General features: G+C 40.2%; 1 protein-coding gene across 8 annotated transcripts in view; it reads right to left on the bottom strand.

Moving 5' to 3' along the window:
- PLPPR5 (phospholipid phosphatase related 5) overlaps positions 1-20,962 on the bottom strand; it is a 218,906-nt gene that overhangs the window by 27,168 nt on the left and 170,776 nt on the right. For 5 of the 8 annotated variants that reach the window (XM_069022612.1, XM_069022611.1, XM_069022613.1 and 2 more), the window contains one exon: positions 17,848-18,036. The exons of 1 other annotated variant lie outside the window; for it this stretch is intronic. In XM_069022612.1, coding sequence (XP_068878713.1) covers positions 17,848-18,036 — 189 coding nt within the window. Of the gene's footprint in view, positions 1-17,847; positions 19,089-20,962 lie in introns of those variants that run through there. 2 more of the 8 variants (XM_069022614.1, XM_069022617.1) reach the window with 1 other exon arrangement.

Raw genomic sequence — 20,962 nt, 5'->3', positions numbered from 1 at the left:
GAAGAAAAATCCTTTTCAATCTCAATAAATCCCAGGAGAAACTCTGTTTCGCAGTGCAATTCCTTCCCCTTCTTCTCTCCAGCATCACTGGCAATAATCAGCTCTACAGGGCAGAGGAAAAGGAGAGCGATATCCCCCCTGCACTTTACAACAATTTGTATACCTGGGATATTCCTGGAAGGAGCAATTTCTGCATTCTGCTGGCACAGGCACCACTGTTGGCCCTTCCACTGCATATGTGAGTTGCAACCAGCCAACAAAAGACATTTAATTTAACAGAATTATTTGTGTACATCTTCTCTAAGTCTTGGGGAAAAAGGTTTTGGCATATTCCAAAACTGGCAGTGAAAGACTGCACTGGAGAATGTTCTGACAACATAAATGTCTGGACAAAACTACACAAGTTCAGGCATAGAAATATAATTTGCAATGAAAGAGTGGATATTAGAAGCATCTTTTACCTTATTCTAACAGTATCATACTACTTTAGATCACTGTACAAATTTCCCAAAGGTATGTATTAAAATTCTTAGCTCACAGATATTTTAACAGTTGTAAAAACCAGGGCAGGCCATCCTTCCCTAAGGGTCAGAAAACCTTTTGACATATAGCTACAGCATATAAAGTATAAGGAAAAGAACAATTTTCATCTAAGTCTAACAATACAAAGTGCAGGCTTTCCAGTATTCTGAAGAACATATGCATAAACAACTTGCAGAGTCCTTAGATAAAAACACAGTATACATGAATGTTGCAAGAAGGAACAAGACAAGAACGATCATTTACTCTTATGGAAGCACATGAAAAATATTAACCCAGCAAAAATTAAATTACAGAAGTTCTTGGAACTATCTCCATGGCAATCACATCCTGTCTGTGATGTGACAACCCATTTGACAGCCAGGATTTGAGAGGGATGAGATCTAAAATTAATATTTCTTCTTGTTTCACCCCTTAACTCCTGATTAATATATTAGCTGATTGATTTTCATGGTGTGTTTATACTAGTAGTACATTTTTTGCATTTATTGCCAACCACCTAATACCTGTCCCTTTCCTTGTTTTCTTCTCAGGACTCTTACAGTATTTTGCACATATTCCCTACACTGATTCCTTCCTCCCAAATAAGTCCAGGTTTTTTCTGTATTAGTCATTTTTCTGAATCCAGGCAAGCTGTGCCTAGTTTTAGCACTGCATGTCAAATTAAAAATCTAATTTCTCCTTCCCCAAATGATCCATCCAGTATATTCTTAACTTGGTTCTAAATTCTGAGTTCTTTTCAACTTGAAATGTCAACCCTGACTCATTCCAAATATTAGAGCTAGAGCAGCTCTGACTTGGTTAAACTGACTCCATAAACAAAATTCCCCTAGTGTCTGCTATGGTTTACAATAGCCAGCACCTATATAAATAAATTACTTTAAATCTGATCTTCTTAAGATACTAATGAGGTTTATTCTATGGCCTATCCTTCTCATTTCACATAACTCCCTATAAAGCCCCAGGACTCAAATGAGACTTAAACATTCATTTGGATGACAAAATATCTGAGGGTACGTGAATATGTTTAAACAAGCCAAATCCTGAAATGTAAGGTTGATAATCTCTATTAGGGATTAGGAAATAAATTTCTGTGTATACAGTCATAGACATTTCCAGCTAACACCTACTTTAGGCTACACAAGTGTTCAAGAAATATTTCACACAGGCTGGGAATACCATAGAATACACGATTCCCTCTCTACCAATTCTCAGGGTTATGCTGTAACTACAGCAACCACTCAGATAGATGAGTAACACTGAAAAGTGTTACTGCATTAAAAAGACCACTAAATATTCATCCATGTGCTCAACTTGTCAAGCGAAGAACAACATTTTACAATACTGTGCATTGTAGTTTCTCTTCTGACTTAGTTTCATTCATTGTGTTTCTCTCATTTAGGCATGACTTGAACACTAACCAAGGCTTCTATGAGACCATCTTCAAGAGAGAACCTTTGGGGGAATGAGCACCTCAGGCAGGCCCTAGCTCTGCTTTTCTCTCTAGAATGAGCTCCCTTGTTCTTCCTTATCAGGAAAAAAGGGAAGGTAGGAAATGGAGCTAAAAATCTTAGGGATGATTTATGTACCTCTAGGAAAATTGTTATCAATTAAATTGCATGGCCTTCCTACTCATTTCACTTATGAGCTCCCACTTGGTGTGATGCAGATCTCTTCTAAAAATATGGCTTCTGTATGCTTTGTTATCCTTGCTCTTTACCTTGGTTTCTTAACTTTTGAGACCATGGGCTATTCCTGGCCTATTTCCTCTTTAAAAATGCCATCCATGTACCAATGAGCATTGTTGCCTCAGAGTTTGGGAAATCTAGCAACATAAACTTTGGCCTTTAGTGATGCTGAAAGTAAAGCTCCACTCTCCGCTTGAAGCTGAAATTGTTGAGTGAGGTGACAGCCCTGGCAGGAAAAGCAGCAACAGTATTTCCAGCAGTAGCAATTTCAAGTTCATTATGCAGAGCTTTCCCTTGAGGCCATTTTCTTTGTGTTTTTCTTGTTCTCATTGCTTCCTGCTTGCTTAAACTGACAGCAAATGCCCTGGTCAATTTTCAGAGAAGTACATTTTCTATAGTAACAAATGACCAGTAGTTTTGCAGAAAATGAAAAAATAAATCCTAGATAAAACTGTGTGGTATTGATTAAATACAAAATATCCTCTCTTGCATTCAGCATGGGGATATAGGTCCATACTGCATACCAGCTTCTGAAGGTCTACAAAAAAGACGTGAAAAGAAAATTGCTTTTCTAGAGAATGATTTTGAAAAAAAATACTCAGCCTTTTGAGCCTGCAAATTTTGTTTTAAAAATATGTACTCCCCTTTTCTTTTTTTTTTTTTTGAGAAAAATACTAAAAATTTAGTATATTTGGCCATGTCCATTTACAAAAGAAAAACAGCAGGAAAAGATTACATATCTAATAGTGAAATATTATCTGCTTTACTTATTTCTCTGTAGTGCAGAGTATGGCTATATGCTACTAAACAGTAATGCTACTTCTGACAGGAACAAATATTCTTTACTGCCTTTCTAATACATTGTAGACATACTCAGTATGTAACAATGGTAAAGGCTGCTCTCCTCATGAAGACTTTACTGCTATTTGAAAGCAAGAGGCACATAATAACCAGGCATTTATAAGAAGGAAGCCAGAAATGAACCACATGAGAACATAATCACAGAGACATGGACTTCATCATTCATTGAATTATCTTAATTCACTACCACATGAGAGGAAAAAAATGAAATATTTTGAAGTACACAGTCTCTTAAGAGGTTCCTTTTTTTCCTTAACTGAGCAATTAATCATGTGTGCAAAAGGCATCTCCTCTGGAGACCATCTGTGGTGTCCAACAGGCAAAGCCCCTGCAGAGCAGCACCAGGGCTGAAATCACACACCACCAGAGCAAAGGTTGGTTATGTAAAAGGTCATTTTGAGAAACAGGTACCAAGTCCCGCTATGCTGAGTGTAACTGAGAGAAGGCCTTGTGCCATCACCAGAGGGCCAGAGCACATCTCCTGACACACGAGAGCACGGCCCTGCACGGCGCTCGGCGCTGCGGGACTGAGGCAGGGCATGCAGCGCACAGCCCGCGGGGTGCGCCCGCCCTGCCGGGCTCCACCTCCACACTGCGCTCTGCATTCAGCCCGCTCCACCCACTGTGTTTGCCATTGCAGCTCCTGCTCGTGTCTGCTGAACCTTTTGTACCCCTGTCAGATGAAGAACATGCAGCTGCTCAGCACTGCAGCTCTCCAGGCGATTAGAAATGGCCAGGACACAAGGAAAACACGCTCAGGAATGCCAGTGTGGCAGACTGGGGGGCCAAGTAGGTGTCTGGCACCTGCTCTAAAACTATCTAAATGTTTAAGTGTTTGGCCCAGTTTTACAATACTGACACGAGTATTTTTGCTGAACACATTGCAAGAGGTAGTAGATAAGAGAAATTCATGAGAATTCTTGCCCATGCATCGAGCATTTCTAATTTTAAAAAATAACATCCAAAAACTAGGAAAAAATGTTAATCTAGAGAAAATCTCTACATCTAAAAAAAACCCCTAGTAAATGGTGAGGGAAAGAGAGAAAAATTAATTCAAAACTGCCTTCTAAAGGCATAAATTCAAATTTCAAACTGTGAAGTTACTTTATACTCCAGATAAGGTTCTTATCATAGGAAATTCTTACAGTTTTTAAATCGTTCTCATTTTCTTTTTACAAAAACCAAGGATGCCATAACACAAAGTTTCCAAACTCTACACTTTACAAACACACCTCCATAGGAAAATGAGTTGTAATATGACCAGAGATCAGTTAATTTTAGTCTCCTGATCTCTAACTGATACTTGAAAAAGGTTGTTGTTAAATACAACTATTTCATTAAGGAGTTTGAAAAAGAATTCCGTATCAAATTTTTTCATTTTTCTCAGGCACTTAACTTCAACCTTTAAAATACTGTGACATTTGTGAAGGAAAAACAAAATGTTCAAAGCTCTATGATTTATCTTCTCTATTAGAAGATGAATTTCATATATTCATCTCTGCATTCAGCTGTATCAAGGAAGTCTTCCATTGGACTTCCAGTGACACGTGTGGAAAAAACTGTGGTTCTTTATTACCTGGCCTTGGTGAACACCTTTGTTTCTTCACTACCCAAGTAAACTGCACATTGTTCTGTCTGATGAGGGAGATTGGTGTCCTAACCCTTCTGTGCATATTGAAAATAGGATTCCTTGATAAACACGATACCCGTGCTTATGACACCCATAGCAATGATCATTTCCAACTGCAATGTTACTTTATATTTTAAGCCTTAGGTGATCTATGCAACTGCGCTTTTCTACCCAGGATGAACATTCAATTGCAAAATTCAACATAAACGGTCTTTCATCCCTGTTTGAATAAAATCTGATCACATAAAAGGCATCTCTTAAAGATTCTGGTCACAAAGTAGTGGTTTTACAGTCAGTATATGACTGTAGCCAACTGTTCTCAGAGGCTCAGAAGAAGGAGAATATCTGTATTTCCTGCTTTTCCCACTGTCTCACTTCTAGCTCACTTCTACTCAAGGCCAGACACATTTTGCAGATATATTATTCTTGAGATCGGTTCAAGGAAAGCCACTTTCACTAAATTGCCATTGCCATCAAACAATGGAAAATGGAGGACCAAACACTGTAACAGTATAAGCACGCCGTGTTTTAATAGAGCTATGAGAAAAACATGCTGTACATAAGATTAATAGCTATAAGATTCCACAAAAATTGTTTTCTGGATTTTTGTGGCAAAAAAAAAGTATGTCTACAAAACATATACAATTGGTTTATTACTTATATTTATTATTATCAACTAGTATTTGATTCAAAATTATAAATTTAAGTAGCTCAAAATTAATTCTAAACTTTTTATTAAAAATCATCTTCACAATAAAATAGCTCTCTTTGAAATCACGTAAGTAGCTCCACTCCTGATTATAGTGGCTTCTGTATAAGCATCTCTTCCTTTACCATTATCTTAGGCTACAGTATAATTGTCAACAAATGAAATACATTAAGGTCATTAACCTTTTCCAGTTGAAATCAAAAGTAATAACCCCACTAGCTTCAACAGGAGCTGGATTAGTTGTGAAAACTTACAGCACCCCAGAGTAAGAGCAGTACCTCATCCAAAGTCCAGAAACAGGTCTTAGCTAAGAATACTGTCCCAAGAAAACAATAAAACAAAACTAGGAAGACAATCCAATTTTACAGGGAAGCAGTACCAAATATTTGAGAAAGAGGTTTAACAGGTCAGATAAATCAGAAAAGTCAACAAATGTAATGCCCGCTCTTTAATGTACTAACTTAAAGTCATACTTCTAATATACTTTGTCTTTACATTGTAAGCATCACTGAAAAGAATCCAGGTGTCATTAAAAATTAGTTTAAAACACTTTAAAAGCCCACGCATGGAAGCATTTGGTTTAAAACTATGACTTACTCTGAGCTGTCTCACATTAGGGTTACTTGTGCATACACCTAGCAAGCCCAGATACAAAACAATGTGTGACCATTCCCCCTGCATCTCCTTCCTCAGACCTGAAAGCTGTAACTTCACACTATGCAATTATTTCTCCTTAAGAATGTTATTATAATAAATTAAGATACTGAAGTGATGTTTATTAGAAACAGAATCTTAATGAAGTCATACAAGTAGGGGCAGAGGCCTGTTTATGAGCATCAGAAGCTTTAATAATTACTTACCTCTGCTCTTAAGAACGCAATGGGAATGAATAAGCCAGCAAGCTTTGTCACAAAACATTGCACAGCAGTAGCATACCCTGTTTATCTTTCTTTGATAAATACACAAGTAGAAAGACCTTTTCAATAATGATACTGTATATTATGTAGATCAAATATGGTGGATTTTCTTTATGGTGGGTTTCTCTATGGTGGGTTTTCTGCAAATATGATTTGCACCACTTTTGTCACTCTTTCAACTGTGCTACACAATGTCTATTTTACTGCTCCTGCCACAAATCCAGATGGCTGCAGATGTGCAGCTGGCAACACTATGTTCTCTGACCCTGTTTAGAAGTTTACACAATGCAGTGCTTGAATTAAGAGGAAGTCCCAAGTGCCCTCATTAACACAGTAGCCAATGAGCTGAAACAGGAGCAGCAAGTGGGAAATTTCAGCAAAAATTTCCTAGTACAGGAAATGCCTACAAGACAGAGGGGAGATTGTATACTTTGCTGTGAAGACAGCAGAGCATAAAAACAGCCCTTTAAGGCATGCAATGGTATTCTGAAAACTAATTGCAAAGTCTATTGGCTGAAGTCAGCCCAGCTACTCTGCTTCAATATGTGACTGTATCTCTTTCCACTCATGAAATAGTGCATAATGGTTTACCCTAACAAGGATCATCTCCTTTGCACAGATCTGTAAAATAATAGTAAATATGCTGCTGGCTTTATCAAATATCTTGAAAAAAGCTCAAGTGGTGAGGGAAGTGTTTTAAGGATGAATGAGTCTATTTAAAAATTTTAGATCTTGTGAAGCTCTGAAATTGACTGTCTTCAAGGCAGACTTTATAAGAGCTGGGTTTTGGTCTTCTCTGTGAAGACAATAAAGGATATTAGATAAAACACATACTTTTATGTAAATGTACAAACACATGTTTTTAACCAGTGTTGGGTGCAGTCTCATTATTGGAGCAATTTAAATTACTACAAAGAGAAATTCAAAGTATGCTGCAATGAAAGATGCTTGTACACATTCAGTGGTGACAATTTAAGTATTCTGATGTAAGTGAATCAATTCTTTGAGGTATTACATTTTTGCCATTGGTATTCAAGGTTAAAAGTACATGTGAACTAAACTATACAAGTTGGATACAAGTCAACCATGTAGACATGACTTTCTGGCAGCACATTGTGCATGCACACTTGCATATGTAAACATAGTTTTTTTAAGTCTCTGCTTTATGATTTCCATCTACTCCTAATCACACAACAATCACAATCCATTCAGAAGCAAAAGAAATACTGAGTAAAACTGCAGTACTGACTATTAAAATGAATGTGGCTCCCGAAAAAGATTCTATCAGCACCAAACTCATTCACACACAGCACTCCACCTCAGGAAAGCCTTGTGATTTCAAGTAGCACTGAAGCATGTGATTAAGCTCCATCAATACCAAGATAATTCATTAGCAATACCAAGATAACAAATTAACAATCTAGCTCTTGTATGAATTTTCATGCACAAATCTCCTATGGCTTAACAGAGAAGCCTAATTTCACAACTACCATCTGACAGCTAGGCATTACAGGCTACGTGTCCATCCTGCTTGAGCGGTCAGATCCCTTTATCAAGGCAAAGCCAGACAGAGCTCACAGCCCAGCTCCTTACATTCACTCTGCCAGCTGCAGATGTCCCCAAACCACTCACATGCCCCACAGTCAATCTGCCTACAAATCTCATCTGCCTTTGCTAAATGCTCTGGAAAGAGTCCCTGTGACCGACTGAAGTGCTGACTTCAGTCAAGCATGAGCACTTGGCAAAGGGGACCATCCTCACACCATTCACGTGGAGCACGCTTATGGCCTACAGTCTAATGCAGCACAAGGTCCCCATTCCTCCCCTGGGCCTCTCAGATGCTCAGACTCACATCTGTGCACTTTGAATGCACGATGACAGCAGCCTCAGGCCCGGTCTCACGGCAGAGCCCTGATACACCCCAACAGGTCCAAGGACACTCCTCACAGGAACAGGAGAAGAAGAAGCTGAGCAGTGGAGAGGCTCTGGACATCAAGCTAATCTATGCAAGCATGATCAAAGTACTATTAAGCGTGTGCCGAAGCTTGCTCATGTCCATACATCATTCTGCATAGAGCTGAACTTCTGCACAGACTTGCACTTGGCAAGGTCAAGCATCAGCCAGGAGCTGTTGGACCCTAGGAGGTCCTCTCTTCTCAGCAGAGTCCTGCTATGGACAGCCTGTGCACCCACTCCATAAAACCCAAAAAATTAACATCCTGAGCTCAGTCTTAATTAATGCAGGTCAAGCTCAAATACTTCACCTCGTGCTCCCCACAGGATGCAAGTTCATGTCGTTGGTTACTGCAGCTCAGCTGACCCATGATTAAGAAATCTTTAAGCAGAATTAATTCTGTCATGTCTGAGCCCTAAATTGCTACAGACAGGTCACAGAAATCCCTATTACTACCCAAAATAACTATACTGGGAAGCTGAGTTCCACTTACTGATTCTAATAAATCCTCATAATATGAATGAAAAATAAAAAATAAAATTTTTTTTAAAAATTCTTTTTAGAGACAGCATGAAACCTACCATCCTAAAACAACATGCATTTCAATATGTATATAGAGAAAGAAAAAAATCTAACCAGAATAGCAGGATACTGTTAGGCTGACTTCTGTTCCTGGTAGCTGCTTTTTTCTTAATTTACAAAACTAAAAACTCTGAATGCCTTCCTACATACTCTTTAACCCAACATGGATGAGAGGCAAGAATTAATAGCAGCAGAGAAAGAAAAGTAATATTTTTAAAACACAGCTATACTGCATTTATAATTGGCTGTACATTAACAAGTGCATACGGTTAATGAAATTTCCATGTAAATATACAATGTATAGTAATTAGACATTGTGTATTTATGATACATTTATACAATACAAACAGAAGTACACATAACTGTATGTTGTCCACAATGGCAACCAGAAGTGGAATCCACAACCTGAGTTTTCATACCATATAACCAGAAAGTTTTTTTATGGTGCCTCATACCCCAGGAAGTGGCATCCAGAATTAAGAGTCAGTTTTGAATCTGTACTGAACAATTTTTACCACTAATAGTAGATTCTAAAAAGTCTTAATACATACAATATATAGTAATTTTCCTACTCCAGATTTCTTAGCACATTACATTGAGAATAAATATATTCTGATCCACAGGTAAATAGAAGTGATCTTAGCAAAGGCAGTTTGCCCATCAGAGATAGCAAGTGCTACAACTTCTGCCTTCCTAGACACTGTCCAACAGCATGTTCATTGTACTATGTGTGAATACAAAGGACTTTGTTTTCAACAGATATTCCTCATTAAAACACCATGTCTCATGTACAACTTTTTGAGTGCCATCCACTTCAGCTGGACTTTCTACTTGCAACCTATGAGGTTACCACATCTCTGCTAAATAAAAACCATGTATGATGAAAGCTGGGCCATCATGCACTTCAGTGTATCTGAGAGATGCTGCAAGAGCATATAAAGCTTTTTAAATATCACGCTTTTAAGGCTGAAAAACACAGCTAAAGCTACTTAAAATTCTACTTTGGCTATCAGTTATTATGTATCATATGGACACCCATCTCCTCAATCCTGCATGATGTACAATGAGCAAGAATTGTTTAGTTGAAAAACTGATTATTACTTAAAGCCTACTCTTTTAGATTACAAACAACGATACAAATTCCTTAATCAGGCAGGATTAGTTGGATTAACAATTTCTCACTTAAACATAAGTGCATCGTTTGTAGGACAAGCAGGCATTCAGCTGTTGCAAACAGAACCCTGCCTGCCTTGTTCACATCTGCTTGCCACTTTACTTCCAGAGAGCCCATCAAAGGATGAAGCATATGGCCTCGATATTGTTACTGTCTGTAAACCACATGCATACTAAGCACAGCAGAAATACATTCAATTGGAAGTACAAACATAACTTCTGCAGGCACTGTTCACGTAAGCCATCACACCACAAGAGGAAGACAGACAGATAAAGAACAATTCCCAAGAAAACACACAGTGCTTCTGAGTTTTTAATTGTTTCTCCTGGTTATAGCTCTGTTGGATTAGTGGTTTAATGCTGAGATAAAACCAGCATCAGACTATCAAATCATGTATTTGTCTTGCTATGTGTCCCAACAGGCCAATACTGACATCTGGTACACAAAGTTACTGCAGACCTAACAGTGTGATTTACTTTTTTATTCTTAAGTAAAGTTGTAAAGCAATTATCCATTCACAAAGGAAGAGCATGAAATAAACCGTCCCTTAGCTTTAAGCATCTCCTGCATTCCAGAAAAGGGCATTCCTCCTTCCAAAAAAAAGTGGCTTCCTGAAGTCCCCAGCATTTGCATATTAAAAAAAAAAAAAAAAAAAAAAAAAAGGCAGGAAGTTTTATATCTTTCCTACAAACACATGGGAACAGAAGAAGAAAACTATCAAGGAAAGAAGTCACAGCTGTGCACACAGGTTGAAACGGAGCTATGAGGAGAGGGACCAAATGAGCTCTGCAAGAACAATGTGATCACAGAGTAAATAAAGTATTCTGGCAATTCCTTATTCATGTTAAGTTTTAACAGCTGACAAATGTGCCAGCAAAAGAAAGGCATATGAAGCTAAAAAGCTTTAGCTTCTTGATATATAACTTTTTCAATAATCCTGGAATTATTATCTTTGATTAGCTAATTAGTTTCTCATACAAACAAAATGATTTCCATTTGATTTCAGAGGCTAATTAGTCTATCCAATTCATATAAGTCAAGATGTAAAACTTTAATCTTCTGTTGCTTTATCATTGTCTTATCATAAACAGCATCATGAGATGTTCAAATACTGCAAGTACCTAGCATAATAAAAGTTTGCTGTTCCCAGAAAAAGAGCACTAGGATAGACTGCATACTTTGCTGGGTGATTTCTCTAGCTTTCTCAGTAAGTTGTGCATAAAACTGAAAACTTGAATACCTGGCTATATATTCTTAGGAATTTTTTTCCTGTAACACAGCTGCTGGCAACTGTTCATCCTTGCATTATTTATCAAGCTTCCTTGATTCTTTTCTGGCAGAAATGACAAAACACTTTAATCTCCTTCAGGATGCACAGAGGCCACTTCTGCTTCAAGTAGTAGACCAGGAGAAAAGTCTGTTTGATTCTTAGAATCACAGGATGGCCTCAGTGGGAAGGGACCTTTAAAGATCATCTGGCTCCCACCCCTGCAACCAGGTTGCTCAAAGCCCCCATCCAACCTGGCCTTGAAAAATTTTAGGGATGGGAAATCCACAGTTTCTCCAGGCAACCTGTTCCAGTGTCTCACCACCCTCATAGTGAAGAATTTCTTCCTAATGTCTATTCTAAATCCCTTTCAGTTTAGACCCAATGCTCCTTGTCCTATCCCTATGAGCCCTTGTAAAAAGTCCCTCTCCAGCTTTACTGTAGGCCTCCTTTATATACTGGAAGGTGTTCTAAGGTCCTTCCAAAGCCTTCTCTTCTCCAGACTGAACAACCTCAGCTCTCTCACCCTGTCTTCACAGAATTGCTCCAGCCTTTTGATCTCCTTTGTGATCCTTCTCTGGACTCACTCAGCAGGTCCACATTATTCTTCTGTTGGGGGCCCCAGAGCTGGATGAAATACTCCAGTGGGGTCTCACAAAAGTGGAGTGTCCCTGTGCTTTAGATTTTTCCAATACTATCAAGGTGTCCATAGAAGCCAAAGTGACATGGTACCAGGCATGAAGTAGAAAAATGATCAGCCTAAAGTAGATTGAAGGAACACTTGAGAAGGTAGTGGCTTTTTCTGACTAAGGTGAGGAATGAATAAACAGCTCAGGCATGAGGCACAGCAAATTCACAGAAAATATTTTTGGAGCTTTAATTATGGATTATGCTTTCCCTCCCATTATAACAGACAACAGAGTATTTTGATGTCCCAGATATCACATTCTACCACCCTTTTTCATGTACAGTTAGTGTGTAAGTTACACACTAATAGAATAGTTTCAGTGAACTACAGGTTAACTAAAAGCATCTCTGCCAAGATCATGTTGAGAACTCAGCCTGGTTAAATTTGATCAGTCCCTGATGCCACAGCACATAGAGTCATAGATGTCAGAAGGAAAAGAGGTACTAGCAGGTTCAGAAAGGAAGGCTGAGATGGGAGTTGTCCAGTCATATCAGCTAGATCTATGTGCTGGAATCAAGTGCTGCATCTCCTTCAGGTCTCTGAATGTTCTTCAGCTGCTCTTGAGCTACTCAGACCTGGAACTATTAAGACAGCAGCAAAGACAGTGAAGAAGAAAGGAGACTTATGAAAACTGTGCAGTTACTTCAAAAGGCAGCTTCTCTTTTTCAATATTCATAGAATGATCTTTTTTTTTCTTAAGCATCAGGGTACATTAAATTTGATACGAGAACAATGATATTGCATCTCTCACTTTACAGTCTTTCTTTTGCCAGGATTCAAAATTTCTTCCTCAAAGGAAAAAGTTACTGACTAAAGCCAAGCTCAAGGCAAAATGTCTGATTTTTGACATCCTTTCCTTGTTTGGGATGTGCCAATCTAAAGAGTCCTCCAGTCCACTAAAAAAAAAAAAAAAAGAGAATGCAATACTTCATGTCTAAATGGAGATATTTTTTCAGTGATAACGTTGAAAGTATTATCCTAAAACAAATTAGCCTTTAATTGGTTTGCAGAGAAAATATGAGTATGCTAGGAATTCACCTAAACAAATAGAAGTGTATATGTTTTATGGATAAGTACTGTAATCATATATTTATTACTTGTAAATAAAAACAAACAATATTTGCATAATAAAACTGTTTACATATCTTAATGAAAACATGTCGGTATCTCCTCCTGTCAGTATACATCTTAGGTCCAGTACACCACATTTTATACCATCTATTGTTTGAACAGTTTTGACATTTTAAGTAATCCATATTAGCATGTAGAATCACTAAAAGAATCCTTGAGTGCAGTTCATAGTATTTTAAAGAGGTCCAAATTGTTAACATCTACCAGAAAGAAGTAATGCAGAACTGATCACTCTATAGATTGTGAAAACATGAGACACTAGCCTCACTGCTCTAGAAATCATTTCTACTGGAAGCTAAAGGATTAGACTGGCATGTATTTCCCAAGCTACATCTGTCATAACAAGTTTAAAAAAGCAACCAGCCCACTGAGCAAGAACTGGCACTTTGGGAAATGGCTTAAATAGCACTGAGCTCTCAACTAGCAGTTCTATGCTTATTACATATTTGAATAGACTCAAATCAAGAGCCTATTTCCTGTGACCTTCACATCTGAGTTTAAGATTAAAAAAAAACCCAAAACAAACAACAACAAAAACCAAACCCAACAAAAATCCAAAAACCAAACCATGTATTGAGAATTTCTCAGTATACCAGAGATTTCAGGATATTAGTGCTATGGACAGTAAAAGGATGGGAGCACAGAGCCAGCAGCACTCCTTCAAACCTGAGTCACAAAGACAAAGGGAAAGTAGGGACCCCACAGAGGCACTGCCTCTTCCCAAGTCTCAGTCTTCCCTCATTAAATCTCATACTTAGGGTTTTTCCACTCTTCTGATTGCAATTTCCACCTCATCTACATTTTTTAAGATTTTGCTGCTTGTGTGCCTAATGCTCCTTATGCAAACACATTTACCCACTCAAGTCATTGCTTTACCTGTGCCTAAAAGTATGACTTAGGAAACCTACAACAAATAAAAGTCTAACATTAGAAGGGGATCATATATTTTTTGTTAAGCTGCAGTTGTTTTCAGCACTTTTTAAAAAACAAACTAAACAAAAACAACTGTTTGGGGCCTCAACATTTTCCAGTGGAAGAACTAAAAAATTACAGATTTGGCAGATTAGAAACAGTGCTTATACCCCTTAGAGATAATCCACGGAAAACCAACATTATAATGGATCTTCATTTCATGGAATCTACATAAAAGTTAGGAAACCAGCTGGAAAAACGGAAAAGAAGCAGCTCTTCTCATCCTACAGAAAGGTTGCTGGATTCCTCTACAGGTTTCCTGCAATTGCTGTAATACCTGTGAATCATAGAATGGTTTGGGTTGGAAGGGACCTTGAAGCTCATCTAGTTCCAGCCCATCCGCCATGGGCAGGGACATCTTCTACTAGACCAGGCTGCTCAAAGCCCATCCAGCCTGGACTTGAACAATGCCAGGGATGGGGCACCCACAGATTCTCCAGGCGACTCTGAAGCTGCAGGGGCTTTAAGCAGATACATCTTAGCAGACAATAAATTTGTTATCGCCAAAGCAAATAGCCCAATTTGACTCCTTACCAGATCCTACACAACCTAGGAGTTATTTAGAATAGAATAATTCAGCTGGGAGAGACCTACAATCATCATCTAGTCCAGCTGCCCACCAATTCAGGGCTGACCAAATACTTGGTAAATACGTTGTAATTACTTGACCAAAGACTGTACATATACAAACCCAGTGAGTCCCAAATGCAGAGCACAAAATTTCCTTCCTTCAGTCACAGTTTCCCTTTCCCATATCAGAGCACTTGACTTAAAGATTAAAAAAAAAAAAAAAAAAAAGTCAAGCATTCCAGTAGAGCAAGAAGTCTCTGCTTCTGCCCTGGGACTGCATTTCTCAGATCACACTCCTGAGCACCTGTGCCTTGCCAGCCAGCTGCATCTGTCCCTGGATGGCACGGGGGCAGATGGGATAAGGAAGCAGATTGACTCAGGAATGAAAGCCTGGCAGCAATGCTGCACCAGGGCTGTAGGAATGTGCTAGCAGGAAGTATAATTTTAAAGACTAATCAGAAAGTTTCCAGGATGAACACAGTGCTCACAGTACATCCCTGTCAGATGACACAGGTTGTTATTTAGGTCTCAGCACATGCATGTTGCTGCCCTGTGAGCAGACACTCAGCTCAACCCTGTGGCTTGGCACTCAGGGCTGCTGTAGCATCTCTGCTGTGCCACAGGGGTTTTGGATGAGCCGCTGTGTGACAGCCTCACAGCAGCAAGAGACCCACTGCTGATGAGATGCTCATCAAGACAGATCCTGCTAGCGGTACTTTACTTTTTTAGTTTTCTGCTAGCAGGCATGTAGAAAGGAAAATCATTAGAAAAACTCTTCTTTTTCCTGATTTTTGAGCAATTTTGTTAAAACTCAGTGCAATGGAGCCACATGAATTGAGTCACATTAAGATAACCTGGCTTATCTTGAAGCACTCTACGGCTCCAATTCAACAAGTCCCACCAAAAAAACCTCAGTTGCTGTGAACACCAAGGATAAGGATTCTGCTGCTCTACCTCAAAACACCAGAAAGAGCATTAACCCCATACACCAAACGAGCAGGAAAAAACCCGGATTTTTAAAAAAACCATCATAAATCATAGTATTTAATATGCTATGTTCAAGGACAATAGTCATTTAAAAAAAAAAGTGAAATTGCATTCACAGAAATCCATTTCCCTCACTAGTCTACATTTGCATCTTTACAGACCAAAATATAGCTATGTTACATGATTCATTTTTATATTTCACTTACAGAAACAAAATTACACAGAACATGTATGTCCAAAATGTCATAGACAAGAAACAAATGAAATAGAAGAGAACCTAATCTCTGAAACCAACTACAACTGAAAACATACAAGTTGTTTTGGTGAAGAAATCTTACCTTCACCACTCCTTTCAATGGAAAGAACAAGGAAGGACAACGTACATGTCCTGCACAACTGAGTAAGTGCCTTCCCAGGTAAACACTAAGTCCAAGAGGATTGCCCAAGGCAAATCAGAACAAAACACTATGCAAAACTTGAAAAATCCATCCATTTAATAAAGGTAATTATTAGACTTTAATGCTGTTGAATTCATGAGACTCCCAGGAGTTAAATTCTTCATTTAATAAAATCAAATAATAATAATACACAGTTAAGTACCATTAAATTCTATTATTAGCTTTTTAGCAAGGCTAATTACAAGACTGCCAACCCAAAATGTCATGGAGATTCCTCTGACGTAATCATCTAGCACCCAGGAAATGAATTGAAACTACCAATCCATCTTGCTGACACATACTTGAAAAAAGAGATGCTCAACATCAATATCTGACATAATCTTTATAACTTCCTGAGCTAAACAAAAGAAATGGAATTCAAAGCAAAGCAAACATCACATGCCAACAACAGAGAAACATCACCACAAAAAAAAAAAAACAAAAATTCCCCTTTTGAATCTCAACAGTATTTGGGGGTTCAGAAGAACAAACAGGTTAATAAAGTGGTCAAGTAACTAATGTTCACATCAAAAGAACCACACAAAACCAAAATGCTATATAGCAGGTTTTGCCAAATGATGAGGTTCAATCCCTCAGGAAAAAAAAAAAGTCAAAAAGAGAACCAAGTCTCAAATACTAAGGCTCATCCTGATCATGAGGTTTTATGTTTGATACCATCTGAGAGGTCATGATGCTACAAATGCAGAAATTGTGTCTGGGATTACCATAGCATCACCCTGAGGAGGCTTTTTCTTCTATTTTGTTACATTTTCCTGAAAAAAAAATAATGTGTGAAACAAATAATTACTATCTTAAAAGGCCTCTTCTTATTGCATTTTTGTATTATTCTAATGCTTACAGTTGATTAAAATCAACTCTTTACAAGGACTTTCTGTGTAACTGTGCATGCACCTGCTAAGTCTATATATAATCCATCCTCAATGGTTAAATGTTCCCCTCTAGGCCTTTTCTCCTCAGTACGGTCAGGGATCACTAAATGATGCTAATACCCTCGTTATACGACAACACAAAGAGTACCTTCAACAGCTTGAAAGGAATCTCACTGCTTTTCCAAAAAGCTTTCTCTTAGATGTTTTCCAAAATAGATCCCCAAAGAAAATCAATTAAATAAATCACTTTTTAGACACACCTGTTTAAAACTGATTGACGGAAGATCATGTTCAATTAGAGACACAGTTTCGTTTGCACACACATCAGTAACTGTGACATACGGAGACAACTAAATCAAGTGTAACTGCTCCCTGTTCCCTGCATGTACCAGTTGACTTTTAAAAAACAAAACCGCCAGAGGGGTTTTCTAATTAGCACCGGGTGACACATCAGTAATGGGCTGCTAAAAACCGGGTTCTCCTCAGGTTGTCCATCTACCTGCAAGCGACGCGCGTTTCGAAAAATAAAAGAAAATTTTTACCAAAAGGAGTCGCACGGGGCTAGAAATACAGGCACTGGCAGTTACATAAACCGGTGCTAAAAATAAACTTGAGAGGCGCGGTGGGCACGGTGGGGCACGGGCTGGGGCAGGCAGCGCTGCCCGCCGGGGCCCCGGGGCCGGGCCGCAGCCCCGGGAGCGCGGAGGGTCCCCGCCCGCGGGCCCACCCGCAGCCGCCCGCCGGCGGCACCGCTCCGGCCGGGACCCGCGGCCCGCCCCGGCCCGGCCCGGTCCGGTCCAGTCCAGCCCAACAAGCCAGCGGAGAGCAGGCACAGGCAGCCCCTGCTTACCACCAGCACGGGCACGCCTGCGGTCAGCGAGTAGAGGAGCACCGGCGGCACGGCGCTGCGGTCCTCCGGGCCCGGGTAGGGCTTTCGGTACGCGCCCTCGTAGCAGAAGAAGCCTTGCACGTTGACGGTGAAGGTGTCCGTGTACTCGAAGTAATAAGCCAGCATCACGGTCCCTGCCATGATCACCATCTGGAAGTAAAGCATGCTGGTGAGCGGAGAGGGCACTCGCATGTACGTGGGCTCCGGCGGCCGCGGCAGCCCCTCTCCCCGGCGGCGCGCTCCGCCCGCTCCCCGGCGGCATCCACCGCGGGCGGGGGCGGCTCAGCGGCGGCCGGGAGCGAGGTCAGCCCGGCGGGGAGCGCGGCCAGGCCAGGGCACAGCAGGACAGCGCAGCGGGGGCCCGGCCCGCCGCTCCGGCAGCGGCTCCAGCGCGGGCACCGGCTCGTGCGGCGGGCGGGCGGAGCGTGGCGGTGGCAGGGGCGGCCCCGCCCCACCCCGCCCGGGGAGCAGCGGCCGCGCCGGACCCGGCGGTGAAGGGAATTGCCCGACCCCCGGACGGCTCCCACGGCACAGCCCCGCGGCCGTGATTAGTAAGGGACCCCTCCGCGCTTTCCCCCCCGCCTCCTGAGGGGCGGGGGTCACCGTGGGTCCCTCTGCACCGACACACACACCTGTAGGACGGGCGTGCACAGCGCCGGGGAGCTGCCGCAGGTGCACGCCGTCCCGTCCCGTCCCGTCCCGAAGCCGGCGGGAATCGGCCCCGGCACCGCCAATAGCCACAGCTCGGACGGGACCGGGCAGGAACACGGATCGCCACTATCGGCCGGGGTGGTAAAGACCTCAACATGGAATCACTGAAGCACAGCATCAATTAGGTTGGAAAAGACCTCCGAGATCATTGAGTCCAACCTATGGTCTAACACCGCCATGTCAGCTGGACCATGGCGCTAACTGCCACATCCGGTCTTTCCCTGAGCACCTCCATGTATTCTTGTGTGATTCTGTGATTTTACAAGAAAATAATGCTTCATTTTTGCTCTGTGGTTTGCCAGACATTTTTATGGAAGCATTTTTGGAGACACATTGTGGTTACATGTTAACAAAAGAGTCCATAATAAAGTTCAATATCAGATTACTCGACAAACCCCCAACCCAACAACTTTAGAGTATCTATGTGTATTAAAAAATCTGTTAATACATAACACTTATCCTGAGCATATCTACTTGTTTGGGTCATCAGATATGTGAAATACATTTGACTTTTACAATAAACTTGTGCTTCTGGCTCATTTCTGGCCACAGGAGAATTTCCCCACAGTCCCACAACTACCCACCCTGACCTCCCAATCCTTCCAAAACTGGGAATAGAAATACATACTCTTTTGTATATGGATAGCTATGAAACTAATTAACACTTAAAGCTTTTATTTAACAGCTATAAAGAAAATTGGTAGCTGGCCATGAATCTATCCTCACTTGAGTAACATCCTAGAGTAAGAGAAGAATCTGCACCAGTGCTGAGAGAAGTCATACACATAGGAACACAAAAAAGTTCTATTTAAAAATACATTTACAGCACATACACTTAAGAATAGACAACTGTGCCTAAGGCTTGTGCAGATTCAGGCATGTGTGGGCTCTAGTCTGGATTCCCAGAGCCAACAGATAAATAGTTACTTAAAGGTACACACCCTACCCCAAATGTTATAACGGTGGGAAACAGTCTTAAAATGGACACTTTAGCCATAGAGTCCACTTATCTTAAAGACTGTGAGAAATAACAAATGAGATTAGGTCACCCTGTTCTATAATGAGTAATCGTCTCCTAGTGTTGTACTTGTGCTTTAACTGTTCATTTTCCTCCCCTTCTTGAGATTTTTTTCCAATATTCAGTGTTGTTAGTCTCCGTGCATTTATTTTTCATCAGCCCTTGAAGAACACACTCTTCATGCCTGGATTCCACATCCAGTCTATTTTTATATGCTTTTAACACACTCTCCAGAAGAATCTAAATCATGTCATTTGCACTGCACTCACCAGACTTAGCTGGATAGCTCCCTACTTTTGTGAAAAATCTGTAGTGAGACATGAGACATCTTGTGGTGAATTCTACCCAGCACAAAGTTTATTTTCCCCATTTCCTTAGCAGAGTCTAATACACATTACCATACACATAAAAATCTTATTCCTGGAAATTGCATACAGACACCCTCATTGGTAGGATACATGGCCTGGCCCAAAGACCAAAGTCAACAGCAGGACTGCAACGAGCATGAGATTCAGCTCTTCAGTTCTATTTGAGTGCATGCCCCATAGAAATGCTGGTGGCATATTTCTTTCAAAAACTGGCATTGAGGAAAATCAATCTTTTTCCAGAAACGAGCTGATAAAATAGTCCTGCACTTTGCTATCACAGACCAACTTCTGTTTACAGATGTACCAATGAAGATATTGCATATAGCAACTAGAGGACATAAAAAGTCCTGTTTTTACAAAACAGTTTTGCAGCTACTATCGAAATCCCTAAAGGATTTGGAAAGAATCTCCATACGGATCTCTTTATTGAATAGCAAGGGGCTCAACTAAAAAAATTTAAAGGTATATAAAAACTTCAATGATTTTTTTTCTTTGAGAGGTCTCTAAATTTATGGCAGTTTCTGAAAATAATGATGAACTGTGTATTTATTTTTATACAGGTAATACCTGCTCTCACACTGTGAACCCTTCTCCTATTTAAATTAGAATTAGTCTGAAAGGCTTGATTTATTGCAGCTGATAAAGTTAAAATCTGGATTAGATTCTAACTTGGACCAGTTGAAAAACATAAATGCACTTGATGTTTGCTACTGTTCTCTTCATAGAGGCTGACTGTTGTAATATATAGACTGCTATTTGGTATAAGGATTGGAAGGCATGGGTAAGGCACATCCAAGCTCCACAAGATTCTTGGAATATTACAAACCCAGGCAATAGTACCAAATATTGCTTTATTTTAATATTCATAAACACATTCCTATTGCTGCAGATGTACTTTATAAGCATGGCCTGCACACCAGTGGCCTGCCTTCACACAGTTAGCTAATCAAGTAAAAGCAGAGATAGCTTTTTATTATAA

The sequence above is a fragment of the Aphelocoma coerulescens genome, chromosome 8 (assembly GCF_041296385.1).
Source record: "Aphelocoma coerulescens isolate FSJ_1873_10779 chromosome 8, UR_Acoe_1.0, whole genome shotgun sequence".
NCBI lineage: Eukaryota > Metazoa > Chordata > Aves > Passeriformes > Corvidae > Aphelocoma > Aphelocoma coerulescens.
Note: the sequence above shows the minus strand (reverse complement) of the source record. Positions and strands in the feature narration are given on the sequence as shown.